Source organism: Procambarus clarkii, chromosome 31 (assembly GCF_040958095.1).
Source record: "Procambarus clarkii isolate CNS0578487 chromosome 31, FALCON_Pclarkii_2.0, whole genome shotgun sequence".
Lineage (NCBI taxonomy): Eukaryota > Metazoa > Arthropoda > Malacostraca > Decapoda > Cambaridae > Procambarus > Procambarus clarkii.
This window is the reverse complement of record NC_091180.1, coordinates 27,149,298-27,169,017: the sequence shown is the minus strand read 5'-3', so window position 1 is coordinate 27,169,017 and position 19,720 is coordinate 27,149,298. Positions and strand designations below refer to the sequence as shown.

The 19,720-nt window shown below is 41.8% G+C and overlaps 1 protein-coding gene across 2 annotated transcripts in view; it reads left to right on the top strand.

Moving 5' to 3' along the window:
• LOC123758913 (corticotropin-releasing factor receptor 2) overlaps positions 1-19,720 on the top strand; it is a 174,038-nt gene that overhangs the window by 117,372 nt on the left and 36,946 nt on the right. For both annotated transcript variants that reach the window (XM_069334600.1, XM_069334599.1), the window contains exon 3: positions 17,043-17,168. In XM_069334600.1, the coding sequence (XP_069190701.1) occupies positions 17,043-17,168 (126 nt within the window). The remainder of the gene's footprint in view (positions 1-17,042; positions 17,169-19,720) is intronic.

Sequence of the window (19,720 nt, the reverse complement as noted above, 5' to 3'; positions counted from 1 at the left end):
TGTTAAACATGAAATTGGTGAAGTGTTTGAGGCTATTAACAATGCCGCCGATAAACTAGCTCCCCGAAGTGCTCAACTGTTGCCACCCTCTGATGCTGTAAATGTAGTTACAAGTTCTCAGCATCCTCCCACAAATTCTCAAAACTCTTGGTCGCAGAAGCGTACCCATGCTCGTAGCCCCCAGTCAAATTCGCCGCCTCATAAAATGCCGAAACGCCATAGTCCACAACCATCCACTCCCTCATGTTGGCATTGTGGTAAGAGTAACCACCTTGCAAGGGACTGTTGGTCCGCCCCTAGATCATCACCTCCTAGACAATTCTCTCGGCCCCCTCATCAATCTAATCATTCTAGGCTTCCATATTGCACGTACCATAAACAAGTTGGTCACCACACTGCGGATTGTAGAGCTAGGCAAAGGACATCTCCACCTCGTAACTCCCATGGTCAGTCTTGGCGAGGCTCACAGCGTCCAAGACATTATCAGAACTCTCGTAATTACAACTCCCAGCCCAGCTATAATGCAACTTCAAATTATAATGCTCAGTCACAGAATGCTGGAGCTCAGAATGTTCACTCCATGTCGTCGGGAAACCCCCAAGGCCATCCGCTAACCAATTCAAGCTAGCCAATCCTAGTGCCCTCCCTGTGTATTCAGTAGCTACCCAAAATAGATTTGGACACTTGACAGAGGAGGACACTGACTCTAGACCAGTTGTAGATGTTGACGGATCCACAGTAAATTTGACACAAACAAGACGCAGATATCCCAGACAACATAAGTCAAAAATAGTAACTTGTCCAGTCTCAAGTGATGGTCCCCTTGTATCAGCCATTGTACATGGTAGAGTTTTAAAAGTTTTTCTTGACTCAGGTGCAAAAATTAATATTGTCAAGCCCTCAGCTCTTAGAGACATTGAAAGTAAGCACCCTACTATTTTAAAACAGTCACACATACCTTTTCTAAGTGGTATTTCAGGAAATAAAGTAAAAGTTCAGGGTGAAATTGACCTCCCACTCAAGTTCAATGATGTCACATTGTCTATAACATGTTTAGTTGTTGACATTATTCATTTTCCTGGAGACATTCTCTTAGGTCTGTACACCATGATTGATGAAAATATTGCATTGTTTCCCCATCGTTGGAACATAAGTATCAAAGACCATGTCATACCCTTGTGTAGCATGTACCGACAGGGCCACGAGTTCAACCTTCAATCAGATTATGTTAATTTTGTTGACACCCGCCTTGCTAGCGTAGGTTTGTCAGATCATTGTCGTGGTAGCATACCCGAGAAAACAGGCACTCGATTGAAGCATAGTAGTTGTACAGTTGTTAAGGAGAATGAGTATCGGGACTTTCTGGAAGGGGACGCCCTAACGGATTCTCGTTGTCTCGCTCGCCTGGCAGCTTCCATCTCTGAAGTCAGTGGTTCCACGGCTACTGACACTGTGCTACACCCTCATTCTCTCACCAGAATAAGAGTTAAGGTTCAGGGAGTGCCTGAGTTGTCGGATGTGATTGCGGAAAGTGAAACATGTAAAGTGAATGGTACATTTGTTGAACCCTCCTGGCACACAGTGCAGGATGGTACTGTCTCACTTTTTATCGCGAACACAAGCAATGCCGATATCCATCTCCAGTCTGGTACCCATGTTGTAGATTTTGCCCATTACTCGTTACCGGTGCGAGTTGTGGATGATGTCTCCATGGATCATACTGTTTGTACACTCACACCAGGAGAACAGGGATCTCAGCCAGAGGTGCAAGCGCAACACCTCAGTCCTACTGATTTTCCTGACTCTGTGGCTCAGCTTTTGGAAATTTTGAACAGGAATAGAGCTGTTGTTGCTCTACCAGGAGAAAAATTAGGTCTCACTCCTCTTATTACACATAAAATTCCCCTTGAACAAGGAACTACGCCTATTTATGTACCAGCTTACCGACTTCCCCATTCTCAGAGAGCAGAAGCAGATAGACTTGTAGAAGAAATGTTACAGAGTGATGTAATTGAATCGAGTAATTCGCCATGGAACGCTCCATTGATTCTTGTACCAAAGCGAGATGGGACTTGGAGACCTGTAATCGATTATCGCAAGCTTAACAGAGTAACAATACCTGATCGTTTCCCACTTCCAGTTCTCAATGATTTGTTGCAAAGTATTGGTCGAAACAAAGTATTCTCTACGTTAGATTTGTTGCAGGGATTCTGGCAAATCCCCCTTGATGAGGAAAGTAAACAATTGACAGCCTTTAGTACTCCCAATGGTCATTTTCATTTCAAAAGAATGCCGTTTGGTTTGCGTAGTAGTCCAATAACCTTTTCACGGCTCATGACAAATCTATTTCGTAGATTGATAGGAAGTACGCTTCTAGTTTACCTTGATGATCTCATAATCATGTCGCAAGATGTTCAGACTCATTTCCAGAACCTTGAAAAGGTACTTGCAAAGCTCGCTGAAGCTAATTTAAAAATAAAGCTTGCAAAATGTTCATTTTTAAAGCAAAAGATTAATTTCCTAGGTCATACAGTTACACCTTCAGGTATTACATTGAATGAATCAAAAATTATTGCTGCCCGTGATTTTCCAACACCTCGTACCGCAGAAGCCGTAAGACAGTTCACAGGTCTTGTAGGATTTTATCGTTCATTTATTGCTGGATTCTCTATTATAGCCGCTCCGCTTTACAAGTTGCAAAGAAAAGATGAACCCTTTGTTTGGGGAGAGGCCCAGGATCAGTCATTCAAAAAACTCAAAGCAGCCTTGATTTCGTCACCTGTCCTTAGGTATCCAGATTTTTCTAAACCTTTTACGTTGGTTACAGATGCTAGTGACATAGGTCTAGGTGCTGCATTACTTCAAACAGAAGGTCACAGAGATCACGCAATAGCTTATGCTAGCCGTACTTTATCTAAAGAAGAGAAAAATTATAGTGCAACAGAACGAGAAGCCTTGGCAGTTGTTTGGGCACTTAAACATTTCAAGGATACAATTTATAATTACCCAGTTCATGTTCTTACAGATCACCAACCATTAATTCCCTTGTTCAAAAATAAGAATCCAGTTGGAAAGTTTGCTAGATATTTGCTCACAATTCAAGAATTCAATCCCACATTTGGATATATTCCAGGAAAGCAAAATGTTGTAGCCGATGCGTTTTCTCGACACGTAGCTGCGATTCAGTTAAATTACCCAGCATTAGATGCTACAGTAGTAGAAACGGAACAAAGACAAGACCCCATATGGGCACCTGTCATTAAATTTTTGACTAAGCAAGACACTCGCCCGATTCATAAACCGCCAGTACCATTGAAAGAACTAGTTATGTTGGACAATTTACTGTGTAGAGTAGTAAAGCTAGGGACAGCCCCGAGGAAATGTTGTCAGTTAGTTGTTCCAGCTGTCTTGGTACCAACTGTGTTAAAAATTATCCATGATGCTCCTGCAAGTGCACATCCAGGAAAGGATCGTACACTCCAACAAGGTCGATTGAAATATTTTTGGCCAAAAATGGCTAAGGAGATTGCTCATTATGTTGACAGATGTTTAACTTGTTTACAGCACAAGGGACATGTTTCAGGACCTAATCCAATTCAGGTGTACCCAGCAACTAAAGCTCCTTGGGAACGAATATCGATGGATTTATTGACAAATTTTGCGGAAACAGAGAAAGGGAACAAACATTTGCTTGTAATGGTCGATAATTTTTCACGGTTTTGCGAACTAGTTCCTATCCCGAACAAAACAGCAGAAACCATAGCCAGCGCATTCCATGACCAAATAATTTGTAGATATAGTATGCCTAAAGTAATCCTTTCAGATAATGGACCAGAATTCAGTAATAGTATTCTAACTAGCTTGTGTGATTTATATAACATCAAAAAATGTAGCATTATGCCTTATCATCCGGCAAGTAATGGACTAGCTGAACGTACTAACAGGAAAGTGTTAGATGCCTTGAGAGTCACGTTGAATTTTGATAACAACAATTGGGATGATTTTATACCCTTAATTCAGTGTGCTATAAATTCTTCAATTAATGTTTCTACTGGTGACACACCTCACGCTATTCTTTATGGTACAGATAAGATCCTCCCTAATGAATTGATTAACGTACCTCCTACTCCCTTATATAACGTAGATGATTTTGTTCAAGTGAAGCGTAGACAAATGCAACTAGTATTCAAGAAAATACGAGAACAACTGTCCAAAGCAACAGCCGAGTTCACTCTAGCAAGGAATGCACGAGCTAAACCCAGTAAAATAACTATTGGATCTGTAGTAATGATACTTAACCAACACAGGTCTGGTCCTATGTACAAGTTAACTAAGAAATTTTTGGGTCCATATAAGGTAATCGAGCTTATTAAAGGTAACAAATACAGACTTAAGAACTTGTTAACAGGAGAGTATATAAATGAGCATTTAGACCACATGAAGTTAGCTAAAATGACTGTTGACGAGACTGATGAGGAAGATGACAATGAACTTACCCAGACAGATACTCCTACTCGGACACCACCTTCTGTGGTTGACAGACCACTTGATGTTCAGCAACCCCATACTAGCAATTATAATCTTAGATCTAGACCTCTCGTTTCAACCGTGCACTCACCACACGTCCATTGGCTAGATGTTAACGAGGATATCTCTCAAGATGATAGTTTGTCACATGAAGTTTCATCTGTTCCGGACCTTCAGTCAGAGCCAGAGTTGTATAGTGCTCTGGATGAGCTAGGTGTAGATATCCGCAGAATTTATAATTGAATGCACTCTGTAGTTATTCTGTTTGTTTTGAAAAAAAAAAAAAAAAAACTCAATTGCAGTATTTCTACCACATGTGTCTTATTATTACCATTATATATAATGTATAGTTTTTCTCAACTTTATTTTGTTATGAATTAGATGCCATTGTTAAGTCTACTACCATTTGTATTTTTACAGTGCTTGTCATAAGAGTTATTATTGTTCTAGCAACCACATTGTGGCCAGTGAATCCTGACTGCTATCACGCAGATGTTAGTCTTCTTGATCCAGGTCTTGTATATGCTTGTAAATATATTGCACATTATATATATTGTACATTGGTCTTGTAAATATATTGTATATTTCGAAAAAAAAAAAAAAAAGAGAAAAAAAAAAAATTATCTATCTTGAAATTCAATTGTGGTTGTTAGGTCAGAACTTTGTTCTATTAATGTAATAATTGTTTAATTTTGTATGGTTTTCAAGCACATGCCATTGACACATGTTAATAATTTTGTTTAGGCAATACCTTGGGTTGTATTGTTCATATCTGATCAGTAGACATACACATGTTCTTAATACTCTGATTTAATCAAAGCATTGTTACCATGATTTTCACCTATTATGATGAATTTTTTTTTGGTGCATATATGCCGAGTTGTTTGTATTACGCACACCTGATCTTCTTTCAATGTTTTATTATGCAAATTTCACATGTAAGCCATTATTGAATGCCACCGAGGTCCTTTCAGTATCATTGTAACTATATAGCTAGCCAGAGCTTGTCGACAAGGGACGTCGACTTGGTAGCGTGTCCGAGCGGTGTTATACTCAAAATTCTGTCAGTTGAAATGTAACCAATCACAGGCAAGTAGGCCTCTGACGTCATGCCAGACAGAGGAGCATCAGCGATGCTCCCAGCAGCCTCAGTTATCCTCACAGACCCAGAGTAGGTGGACCTCGGCTGGCCAGTTATACACCTGTTTGCCTCACTCAATAAATATATACAGAAGCGACTACTGTGTCTACATTCAACCCGAACAAGGCAAACGAATACATCTGTGTATGATGAGTCTAGCATGCAGCTAGGGGGGTTACTCATCTGTGTATGATGAGTCTAGCATGCAGCTAGGGGGGGTTACTCATCTGTGTATGATGAGTCTATCATGCAGCTAGGGGGGGTTACCCATCTGTGTATGACGAGTCTATCATGCAGCTAAGAGAGTTACCCACCTGTGTATGCTAAGAATACCACGGCAGCTGAGGGGTATGACAAGGTGACGGTAATGACCGCGTATATCGTGTGAATTTTGCTAATTTTTTTTTTTAACATATTTTCTTTTCAAAATATACAAAAGTTATCTGTGCTTTTATATTCCCTTTGACACTCGTGGTATAATACAGCTGTTTATACCTTCCTCTCCTAATTCCTTTTATGCTCGGCTTTTAGATAAACACTATCGTCAGCTTTTAAAAACCTCTTCCCCCCCCCCCCCACAAGGGCTTTTGTTTAAAATTCCGGCCACAGTATAGTGTGTCTTTATAAATGCCTACTATCGCAGAGAGGGCTGGAAGCTGACGCAAACTCTGCGTCAACCTGCGTCAATCGAGTGGACATGAAGGTGACGCAGATATTGCGTCAGTCTGACGCAGAAGGGGGGGGGGGGCTATAAGCTATCACAGAGAGAGAAAGAGCTTCAAGCTCTCGCAGCTTGAACATGGTGCAGCATTTAAGCTCAGTAATACTGAACAAATATAATCAGGCAATAAAAAGTTTCGAGTCAGAATTAAACCGATAGGAAATTCTTTTGAGATTAAGACGTGAGTTACATACAGATCTTTACCAACTTAACTTGCATCGTTCCTCTCGTTAAAGTGATCTAAGTTCGTCTTGGCTCTGTAACGACTCTTTTTAATTGTTCTGCAGATATCGTTCAGTATTGTAGGGAACGTCGGGGGTAGGGGGGGGGAGGGGGAGACACAAGCAGGTATCGTACAGTAATGTAAGGGAGGTAACTCTACGCATTCTCAGGCTATGCTCGTTCAAGCGGCGGTCAAACCCTAATGCACATTGGTTATTTGAAACGTAGTGTGTGACCCAACATATAATTCAAGCGTTATTGTTCAATATATAATTGCGGCCATTGCTATCCCTAGGGTAGGTTAGGTGAGTGACTGTGCTAGGTAGAAAGGCTGTGCCATAGTTATAGAAGTGCAGTTTTCAGCCCCGCTCCTGTGCCAGGTAAGTCCATCTCGGGCTCACCATAGCCCGTGCTACTTGGAACTTTTAGTTCCCAGTAGCTGAATTTTAAACAAGAATTATAGAAGTGGATATGGTGAAAGGGACTGCACAGTTGGGAGATAGAAGAAGCACATTCTATATCTCTTATCTCAGTCTCTCTCTCTCTCTCTCTCTCTCTCTCTCTCTCTCTCTCTCTCTCTCTCTCTCTCTCTCTCTCTCTCTCTCTCTCTCTCTCTCTGGCTCACAAACAGCCCTTGAAGCTGTCTGAATCACACCTACCCCCTCCTCCTCCTTCTCCTTCACCCTGGCACTGATCAACATACTCAGGAACACATCACCGCCTCTGCACCACGACCTCACGCCATAGAGACTCGTGGATAGCCAACACATTCAAAGCTTCCAAGTTCCAGTCTTCTTGGAGAAGTATATATATATACAGAAAACAAGTTTTCCCAAAAAGTCCAATTTCAACCAGTTGTAAACAAAATTGGTTCAGGCATCCGGCCAAATGAGGCTAAATATGGGCTACATACTTTCCTAGTTCTTGGGTCTGTTCCAGCGACTCGTAAAATAATGTATTAAGTCATATCAGTCTCTTCGGGCCCCCCTGACCTGGTATAGTTTCTGGCACCTGCGACCTGCCCTGAAAGTTCCCAACTCTGACTTTTTTTTCAGGTTTGAAAATATATATTAAAAAAAAATCTTTTTTTTTTCGTTACTGGGTGTGCTCGTTATGGACGCCCCAAAGAGTCCATCCTGAGGCGCCTGGCGGAAGGTGCCAACCAGTTGGACCATAAACCGAGAGACGCCAAGCAATCTGGGAGACGAGGCAAAGGTAATGACGAAATATTTGAGTGGCAATGAAGGAAGAGGCAGAGGAGAGAGGGAGTGAGACAGCGGCAGGGAAGAAGAGAGTCAGTAAGAAGAGACGTGAGAGGAAATAGTGAGACAAAGAGGGGGAAGGCGTGAGGAAAGTAACTATAAAGTGGCTGAAGGTGGTAGTGAGGCGAGGCATGAGGGCGGTAATAATGAGGAAAGTATGAGAGGTGAGTGGAGATGTGAGGACGGAGCCATGAGGCCCACACGTGTCAATTATCACAAGACAAGAGAGAGAGACAGCTAGGGCATAAGGCGTGTTTAAGATCAAAAGAGCAGACTGTTGTCTGACTTGCCTAATAAGTAAGAGTCAAAAATGAATTTCCTGTTGGAAACATCTTAATTAGTCGGTTAAAGGTTAGGACTTAATTAGGAGACATAATGCTTGCTTCCCTCTACGAACTTGAGTTATTTTGTAAATAAGGAGATATTAGGCTCTATTGCCCATTGTTATAGAGCCTAATAACCAGAAATGTACGAACCCAAGTAATGATGGAAAACGTCAATATTATAGTGTTTACATTTTTACTGATTGGTTGATGCAGATTAAGCCACCCAAGAGGCGGCACGGGCATGAATAGCCCGTAAACATTTTTACTAATGCGTCGCATTTTTGATGGTTTGCTCTATTCCATAAAAATTTTGATGTATCTGGAACGGGTTCGCAGTGGTTAGATTAAATAGAACTTCTAGGGGTGACACAGGTGTAAATAAAATAATATATTCGATTTTACATGTGATTAATATACTTAATTTGTAAACATTCAAATCAACGAACATAGCGACTCCTGGCATCTGTTATTATTTACAATGTTGCCAGCAATCGCTGTGTGTTTAAAATATGTTTTTTTTTTGTGTTAAGAAACCCACAATACTTCATTGTCAGTTACAAAAAAAAAATCCACTGTACTCGTAAAAGTATAAATGATGTATTTAAACCTTTATATAGGAGGTGATTGATGTCAGGAAAAGTTAATAGAAGCACTGATATAAGATCACTATCCTTCAATATTGCAAGATTCACGTCAACAGATTTCTTGACGAAATTCTTGCTCATATCAAACTGACAGGGGAAAAGGCAATTCCCTCCTCCGAAGCTGAAGATCCCGCCAAGAAGGCTGAATCAATACATCAGAGGATTCGGATCGACAGCGTGGGGTCCCGGAGCTGAAACTCGGCCTGTAAGCGCAATACAACGGGATACATTTTGGGGGTTCTTGTTTTAATCGCGTTCAATACAATACCTAGGGCCCTGGACCCCTTGAAATTCTTCCGGGACCCCGGGATTGTGAACCACTGAATAAATACATCGCCTGTTGACCAGACCACACACTAGAAATTGAAGGGACGACGACGTTTCGGTCCGTCCTGGACCATTCTCAAGTCGATTGTCGATACTTCAGCCACGTTATTGTGACTCATCGCCTGCAATACATCGCCTCATTTCACGGTCTGAGGCATATAGAGAGATTTAAATCGTGGGATAAGGGGTTACCGTGAGAGTTTCACAGACCTGGACCCGGATTCACGAAGCAGTTACGCAAGTATTTACGAACGTATACATCTTTCCTCAATCTTTGACGGCTTTGGTTATAATTATTAAACAGTTTACAAGCATGAAAACTTGCCAATCACCTGTTGTTATTGTTATAAACAGCCTCCTGGTACTTCGGAGTTCATTAACTGTTTAATAATATGTAAACAAAACCGCCAAAGATTGAGAAAAGATGTACAGGTTCGTACGTGCTTGCGTAACTGCTTCGTGAATCTGGCCCCCCTGTTTACTGACGAGATCTGCATACCACGTATCTTGATCATGGCGGCTTAAGTCAGTATTTATTAAACGATTTACGACTTCCAAAGCGCTATACGAGGTCGACCATGCACACAAACATCACATCTACAACCACTTATTTCATCTTCCGAACGCCCGACCCAGGATACACACCCGCAACCACCCCTAACACATAATCAGGAGTAAATACACGTTAGGTGTACTTCAAAGTCTATATATACACGAAGTTGGCTGTAATCTCAGTTCATTTAGGGTTAAAAGTGTACCTGAGGGGCTGTAAGCACGGTAGATTGCGGCTCCAATCAACAAGGCAGTCGATAGACCTTTCCCCTTAAAGAACTATAAACACACACACACACACACACACACACACACACACACCGCCACATGCCCTCTAAATATATTATAGTAATGGAGTTGAAAACTTGCAGAATCAGAACCAACACACACACACACACACATAAACACTCACGCATTAGAGCAACTCTTGAGGACTTCGTTAGATTCATTACGAGGCTGGAGATTGTCCAGAGGAACGCGTAAAGATTCCTGAGTCCTCGAGTCCCTGGAGACAAACCGATGCAAGGAAGATATGATTACGATCTACAAAATACTCTGGGGAATCGACGGGGTACAAAAAAGAGCCCATAGCGAGGAGAGACAGACAGCTTGCCATCACTTCCATATCCCAGCCCTACTGCACCCCAGCTCTCCAGTATACCATTCACACAAGACCCAGCATCCCAGCATATCATTCTCACATCTCCAGCATCCAAACGCTCCACAATACCTTTCCCATCAACTCATCTCTCCAGCATGTCATTCCCACAACATCTTACCACCCCCCCCCCCCAGCATCCCAGTGGCCAGGCGTAACATTCCAACAACATCTCATCCCCCCAGCGCTCAAGCAGAACATTCCCACAGCTCCCCAGCATCCCAGTGACCAGGCGTAACATTCCAACAACATCTCATCCCCCCAGCGCTCAAGCAGAACATTCCCACAGCTCCCCAGCATCCCAGTGACCAGGCGTAACATTCCAACAACATCTCATCCCCCCCAGCGCTCAAGCAGAACATTCCCACAGCTCCCCAGCATCCCAGTTTTGAGCGTAACATTCCCACATTCCGTGTGCACCATCTCCCGGCGTCCCCTGCCTGGGCCAGCCTTCCATATCACATTGAATTGAAGTAAGGCCAACCAACTCGTCCAGATACGAGACAATAATGTAACATAAATTTCCACAAGCCACGGCAGACAGACGGAGCCAAGATGGACAAAATTATACCGCTGAAGTATTCGTGTTAGTGAAGAGACCAATATATTAATTCTCCTGACCCTGGAATGAGACGACTGTCATGGCTGACTGCTGTTTATGATGCTGGATATATTTTGCCTTTGTTCTAAGTAAATTTCTTTAACTTGCTTTGATTCTTAGCCTATTCTGATATTGCACCAGTCAGAATGATTTGATTATAAGATTTTTGTCTAGAGGGGCAGTAATTTTGGGATCCTATGATTATATATAGGAAGCATTTTATTTACAACGGCAAGACTTAAGTTCTATTTATTTCTGTCGGTAAAAGCCTGTGATTGATGCTCAATATTGTGCTTGGTAAACTGAAATTATGAGGTGGAAGAGCAGGGAGTAGAAGACGGTGAGGAGGAGGAGGAGGAGGAGGAGGGGGAGATGCAGTTGAAAATAAGAAAGAGGGAGGAAGCTCTTTGAGGAGAAATATGAGCTTAAAAAGGAAGAAGAGAATATGAAGAGCAGCAGCCAAAGATGTGCACAATGATGTTGAAGTGTGTGTGTGTGTGTGTGTGTGTGTGTGTGTGTGTGTGTGTGGGTGTGTGTGTGTGTGTGTGTGTGTGTGTGTGTGTGTGTGTGTGTGTGTGTGGGTGTGTGTGTGTGTGTGTGTGTGTGTGTGTGTGTGTGTGTGTGTGTGTGTGTGTGTGTGTGTGTCTCACACACACACACACACACACACAATGCAGTTGCGCCTGCAGCTTTGGGCTGTTTGCAGGGCTGAACTTCAGCTCCTGGGTTCCCCTTCTGTTTACGAGTCAACCGTCTGAAGGTCTGAAGTAACGACTACAGATCCTCATACTTCGTTTCACATCTTTTGAACCATATATATATATATATATATATATATATATATATATATATATATATATATATATATATATATATATATATATATATATATATAATAAACCACGACGTATCTAGTACCCATCTTGGTATTGATCTTCCATCCATGTCTTCTCATTCTAAACATGGTTTATTTTGTCAATTCCCCTTGGTATCTTCCATGTCTCGATCATGTCATTTGTGTCTCCTATTTATTAGCCCTATAAGGTTTAGGCCCCTCAGTCTATCCTTCTTGCAATGCCCTCAAATCCTCCTACCAACATTTTACCAAATCTTGGAACTTTCTGAAGCTTAATTTGGGATGTTTAAGGTGTGTATTCTGTTTTGGGGTCTGCATATTCTAGCACTGGTCTTATGTACGTGGTGCTCAGTTGTCTGGAGGACTTCCTGCTCAAATTCTTGTAAACAAAACCCTAACCCAACCCAATGTAGTATGATCTAATTTAACCTAATCTAATCGAATCTAGCAAAACATAACACGACCTAACCTAACCTAACCTAACCTAACCTAACCTAACCTAACCTTACCTACTGTAACAAAGATTCAGTGTTGCCAGCCCCCCTTCCTTCCCACACCCAGCATCTCGCTTACCTGTGTGTAATCTCCAGTTCTCCCGTTACTTCACATTTAATCTTGACATCTAATTCTCTTGCAGATTTTCCATCTCATTATTAGTTGTGGAGTTGGCGGGGCTCTGGGCAGCCCCCGGTGTCTGGTGATCTTGTTCCCAGTAGTACCTGCGTCCTCTTTCATAAGCTCTTGTGTATCCTGGGAAATGTATTTTTTTGTTTTTGTAATCTTTATAATCAGTATTATTAATTTATTATTTTAGACGAATTATTTTGAGGTTATTTTAGTCGTTGATACTATATATATATATATATATATATATATATATATATATATATATATATATATATATATATATATATATATATATATATATATATATGAGAACAAGCCTGAATGGTCCCCAGGACTATATGCGACTTCAGTCATATATATATATATATATATATATATATATATATATATATATATATATATATATATATATATATATGAGAACAAGCCTGAATGGTCCCCAGGACTATATGCGACTTCAGTCATATATATATATATATATATATATATATATATATATATACATATATATATATATATATATATATATATATATATATATATATATATATATATATATATATATATGCAGGCGATGAGTCACAATAACGTGGCTAAAGTATGTTGACCAGACCACACACTAGAATGTGAAGGGACGACGACGTTTCGGTCCGTCCTGGACCATTCTCACAATCGACTTGAGAATGGTCCAGGACGGACCGAAACGTCGTCGTCCCTTCACATTCTAGTGTATGGTCTGGTCATCATACTTATATATTTTTTTTTCTTACCTAGAAGGGGTACCACCTCTGGTGCAAGTGTAGGGACCCATAGCCTCGGAGAAGAAAATAAAGAGTACTCAGAGAAGACCTTGTGGATCCTCACTGAACACTTTGATATTTTCTTCTCCTACCACCCCTATTCTTTTGGTATGTGTGTATATTTATGTAACTTTATTTGAAAATGTCATTACACAAAAAAAGTTACAATATTGATTACATGCAGGGTACAAGGCTGCTTGTCACAAGTTGAACAGCTCCTCCAGCTCCTCAGATGGCGGGCAGGAACCATGGATGCAGTGAGCATTTCCTCTCTGGATTGCCACACTAAGGCGCTGAAAGAGAAAACTGGCAGCTATAGGGTCTCTAGTTGTTTCGATTAGCTTAGACCCCAACTCCTTCAAAAAGCTAGCAGCACTTTTACCCCAGGCACCAAGTGTCTCTGAGGCAATGGGGACAAAATTGTAGTGGTGCTCAAGGTCTCTGTATTTACGTGACTTGGCCGCTTCCCGGTGATTGGCACCGGGCTGCTTCCCCGAATTTATGAGTATATATATTTATTTATATATATTTAGACATTGGTATTTTTCTTATTATAAAAATTTATTATTATTATTATTATTGCTATTTTTTATTATAATCTCTATTATAATTATAGTATTATATATAATTTTAGACGAATTATTTTGAGGTTATTTTAGACATTTATATTTTTTATTATTATATATATTTAGACATTTATATTTTTTTATTATATACATTTAGACATTGATATTATTGTATTATTTTAGACTGATATTAATGTGCTTTTTAGAAATTGTTATAATTATTAAGCTTTTTTTAGGCATTGGTATTGAGTAAATTTTTGTCCACATTAATATTTTTAATATATTTTTAGACATTGATATTATTATTGGTTTACGTTCCAAGAGTCAGCCAATTCGGCTGTTACAAACTAGAACTGCGTTTTTTTTTTTTTTTTTGCTGGGATATTCCTGCGCGGGCCCTAAGCCTCTGGCTGGCCCACTAAGTGTTGCTTGTTTCTGTTTTACTTGGGCGGAGTATGAGTATTTATGACTCGTATGGTCGCCTCAGTAAGATTTTGAGAACTGCGGTGTTTTCTGTAGCTGTGTGTGTGTGTGTGTAATTCATTACGTGTTTGTGTTATTGATTATTTGTTAAAAAGATATATGAGAAAGTAAAACTGTGGCTGTGTTGCCGCTCTGTTGCTAAAACGGGTTCCATGATATTTTTTGTATATGTCCTTGATTTATGAGTTTGAAAATTGCTGTCTGTGCAAGTGGAACATTTGTCTAGTAGTCACATGTGGTTCGAGAGAGAGGGGTGGAGAGGGAGATGGGAAAAAAGGGGAAGAAAGGGTGGAAATAGGGTAAGAAACCCAAGTGCAGCCGGGTACCCCTTTCTAAACGTTTATATAAAACTGGTCTGAGGTATGGGACCAACATAGGCTAGTCGGAGTCGGCCACGCTAAGTATACTAAGAAATATTACCATTGACAGAGATGCTAAACACCCTCCCGCCCCCCTCTCTCCCTCAATCACTCCATCAATCCCGTCACCCATTCTGATGGAATAGGACCAAAGATATCAATAATATTTGGCAAATTGTCAGCTCTGGCGGTGGTGCGCGCGGCGCGGATGCCAAGAATTTATTTTCTTTGCGCTCTATGGTGAGTTGTTGGGTTATCCCGACCAAATAGCATTGCGAACGACTCTCATTCTTTGATCAGCGTGCGTTGTCAGGGGCGCCATTGATCGTCCCACTAGCCTGGCTCCATTGATGCAAAGCTTTGCCTCCCTCCCATTTCTTTTTGTCTATGGGCGATGAGGTCTTGTTGGTTTCAGTTAGCGATAATTATAGATAGTAGTAAATCAATGGTTTACTATACAGTTTACATTTGTAAACCCTGGGTAAGAGATCTGGACAAGTTTACAGAACTAGGGGAACGTATGAATAGTTCCTCGCTCAGCCGAGTTATCTAGGAAATTGCATATAAAAGACTATCATTTTTTGGAAGCATCGTATTTGACGGTTGGTGTGAGGTTGCCAGAGGTGTGTGTGTCGTTGCATCCTCTTCTCAGATTCAAATTCAAATTCAAAGTTTTATTCAGGTAAAAGTATGTACATAGATGATGAATTACAAACATAATGTTGGATATATAGATAGAGCTAGTATATACAATACCTAAGGCCATTAATACGCATAGCGTTTTGGACAAGCGTCTCATTTTTGGGGGATTTGATTATAGATCTTAATGTGCACAAGATGTTCTATGATACTAAGTCAAGCTTTAAAGGAGAGTGGCGCATACCTAAGTCATGGCAATTCAGTGATTTGGGATATGATACGTTTGTGGAAAATTACAAAGAAACTGTGGAGTGGCAATCTATCATTACAGATTGCCAAAGTTATTTGCTTGATTTGTTATCGTTGATGCTTTAGTTTGAGAATGTTTCCAACCCTCTTAACTTAATACGTTGTATATATATATATTGACGCGTTCGGCGTTATGAGTTACATTCGCTTTGTACACTGAGGGAACATAAAATTATTTTACCATGTGAAAGAAACTGGCAACTGCATCACGGCGAGCCGGATTACCCCCGTTCCTTTTATTCCTCCGCGAAACAAATAAATCCCTTGTGAGGTACCACTTGTATTTTTATTTGGTATTTCAGACAAGTTCAAACATCTAAGTTGTCAAGTTAACTAAGTTCCGGTATAGAATGATGCAAAAATGTTCTTGGTTAGGTCTTCATAGTATTGAACTGTTCATATTGTTTGGGTTTGAGTACGCTGAAGTAAACACCTTCAAATTCAAATTCAAATCTTTATATGTACCTAAATAAAAATTTAAATTTGAATTTGAAGGTGTTTGTTTCCCTCCGCGAGTCACTATAGTTGTGTTCCTGGAGTTTGTTGTGGCGTTACTATAGTAGTAGTTAATAGTAGTTGTAGTTAATGGTAGTTGTAGTTAATGGTAGTAGTGATAGTTATATAAGAGACTGGTAGTAATTAAGGGTAGGAATAGTAGCAAAGAAACATATATATAGTGATGAAGATGAGTACCACAAGCTCCAGTGGCAAGGAAACACAATCCTTTACTTATAGGACATATATATGTATATATATATATATATATATATATATATATATATATATATATATATATATATATATATATATATATACACAACTTATAGGACATATTTATATATAAAAGAGTTCTTACATGGTTGTAAAGCCACTAGCACGCGTAGCGTATCGGGCAGAAAAGAAGTACTCTTTACTGAGTGAAGCTCCGGTCTGTCTTATAAGAAACTCCTCCATTACAAAGAACATTTATTGAAACTCGTGGTAAAAAGAGCACAGTCCGCTCCTGTTTGACGCAGCGTGATATTTCTTAAATTATTTTCTTTAGGTTGTGTTTCTTGCCAATAAGAGCTTTTCAGAAAGAAAAAAAAATGGTTTTAGAAAATATTTGATTAAAACTACACATGGATATAATTTCAGCCGCAGCAATACTGGGTGAACTACATTCTCAATAAACCCCCTTGTAACCCCGAATTATCTTTCAGAATGTTCGGTAATATGTTTATTGTTTGTGATGTGTGTCTATGTATATATTAACACGATGTACTGAACGGGGTGAGAATAGCTTGAGCTACTTCATCCCTTTCTGTGCATTTTACCACAATAAACGTATTTCAATTTCAATTCCTTGTACCCCCCCCCCCTCCTACTACAGGAGTGGAACACCCTGTACTCGTGTCACTAACACCCTTCACTCTCCTGCAGGAGTGTACTGTAACGCTACTTGGGACACCCTGTACTGCTGGCCGGCGACGCAGGCGGGCAAGACGGCCAAGGAATCTTGCGCTACAGTCTTCAGCGAAGTGCCGGACCTCTTCAACTATCCTGAAGGTGAGGCTCTTCCCTATTTACGACTGAACTGAATGTAACTAATCTAATATATATATATATCGATAGATACAGCGATAGCAGGAGACTCGACATCAGCGAGGCACGACACATCAGCGAGGCAGCAGCAGCATCGTCAGGACAGAGCTCGGTGGCGGTGTTGCGAGAGCATTGCACTAACTGGCACTCTGGTCCATGCACTAACTGGCACTCTGGTCCATGCACTAACTGGCACTCTGGTCCAAGCTGAAGGAGGATAGGAAAGCTAGAAAAGGCAATCTGGGAGATCGTTCGACCCCCCTTTCCCTCCCCCCCCCCAAGCCACCACATCTAACTGGGAAGATTAAGAACTCCGTCCAGCCCAAGTGGTTGGGGGGAGGACAGTGAAGCTTGGTAATTATAGTGTATCTTGCGGATAATACTAAATGACAGTGAAGGATATGGATAATCTTGTTGCTGATAACAAGAGCTTGTATATGGGAGGAAGGAGGAGGAGGAGGAGGAGGAATTATCAGGAGAAAGCGCCAAGCCATTACGACTAAGAATGAAGGTAACTACAGAAGGCCTATAGGCCTATAGCACTGGGAAGTTGTTGTTGTTGTTGTTGTTATAGATGCAGCTACTGTCGGAACAAGTTCCAAGTAGCACGGGCTATGGTGAGCCCGTAGCTTACCTGGCACAGGAGCGGGGCAAGTAGCACGGGCTATGGTGAGCCCGTAGCTTACCTGGCACAGGAGCGGGGCAAGTAGCACGGGCTATGGTGAGCCCGTAGCTTACCAGGCACAGGAGCGGGGCAAGTAGCACGGGCTATGGTGAGCCCGTAGCTTACCTGGCACAGGAGCGGGGCAAGTAGCACGGGCTATGGTGAGCCCGTAGCTTACCTGGCACAGGAGCGGGGCAAGTAGCACGGGCTATGGTGAGCCCGTAGCTTACCTGGCACAGGAGCGGGGCAAGTAGCACGGGCTATGGTGAGCCCGTAGCTTACCAGGCACAGGAGCGGGGCAAGTAGCACGGGCTATGGTGAGCCCGTAGCTTACCTGGCACAGGAGCGGGGCAAGTAGCACGGGCTATGGTGAGCCCGTAGCTTACCTGGCACAGGAGCGGGGCAAGTAGCACGGGCTATGGTGAGCCCGTAGCTTACCTGGCACAGGAGCGGGGCAAGTAGCACGGGCTATGGTGAGCCCGTAGCTTACCTGGCACAGGAGCGGGGCAAGTAGCACGGGCTATGGTGAGCCCGTAGCTTACCTGGCACAGGAGCGGGGCAAGTAGCACGGGCTATGGTGAGCCCGTAGCTTACCTGGCACAGGAGCGGTGTTGTGCCTGCACTGGGAAGGGTTGAGGAAGGTAGTCTGTGTTAGAACTAGCACGCGTTACCGTTTAGAGTACCGTATATCTGCGTAGTGCTATGTAATCCCCCAACAATAACTACAGTAATTACCTCATAACAGCGACCACCGCGTATACATACGCGCTCCGGTTTAAGAGACCATCGCCTCTGCAACTCCACCTTCACATGCGTCTCTCCCTCCCTAAACGCACACAAGTTCAATCTAAATACCCGCTTGGTACTTTATGTTAACCCCTTCAACAAAGACCCCTGTATAATAACTATCATACAAATGGTCCACTTAGCTGGCCGCTGCAAGTTTATGATAATTAGATGGATGAGAGGGGACAAACTTCGCTTAAAGAGGGCGCGGGAGCATCACTTTGGTTTGACTCTTGAAGCTTCTGACATGGAATGGAAGACGTAACGTAAAGGGCTGGAGAGGAAAGGGGCTGGAAAGGTGATGGAATATCTTGACCATGGAGCTGGAAAGGTGATGGAATATCTTGACGAAGGCGCTGGAAAGGTGATGGAATATCATGACGAAGGCGCTGGAAAGGTGATGGAATATCATGACGAAGGCGCTGGAAAGGTGATGGAATATCATGACGAAGGCGCTGGAAAGGTGATGGAATATATTGACGAAGGCGCTGGAAAGGTGATGGAATATCTTGACGAAGGCGCTGGAAAGGTGATGGAATATCTTGACGAAGGCGCTGGAAAGGTGATGGAATATCTTGACGAAGGCGCTGGAAAGGTGATGGAATATCTTGACGAAGGCGCTGGAAAGGTGATGGAATATCTTGACGAAGGCGCTGGGAAGGTGATGGACTGGAAAACGTTAAGGAAACTGGAAAGGAAAGGGGCTTGAAATATAATAGAATTGAAAGTTGAAGCCGCTCAAAAAAATTTTAAGAAATGAAAATGTTAGGGCCTGAAAATGGAAAGGGACTGAAAGTCCCTTTCCATTTTCCCTTTCCCTTTCCCTGAAAGTCCCTTTTCCTGCCAGGACATTCCAAAGGATGCAAGATGAAACGGGATGAAAATTCGATGGAATAGAAAGATGAGAAGCAGGAAACGTATATGGGGGAGGGGGGGGGCTGGAACAGCAGGAAAGGAGAGAGAGAGAGAGAGAGAGGCGGGCAGGTATGGAATCATCACAGACAATGTAATCTTACTAAAGAGTTCCCCCTCCCCCCCTCCGCCCGCCATTGTGATAGGAGAAACT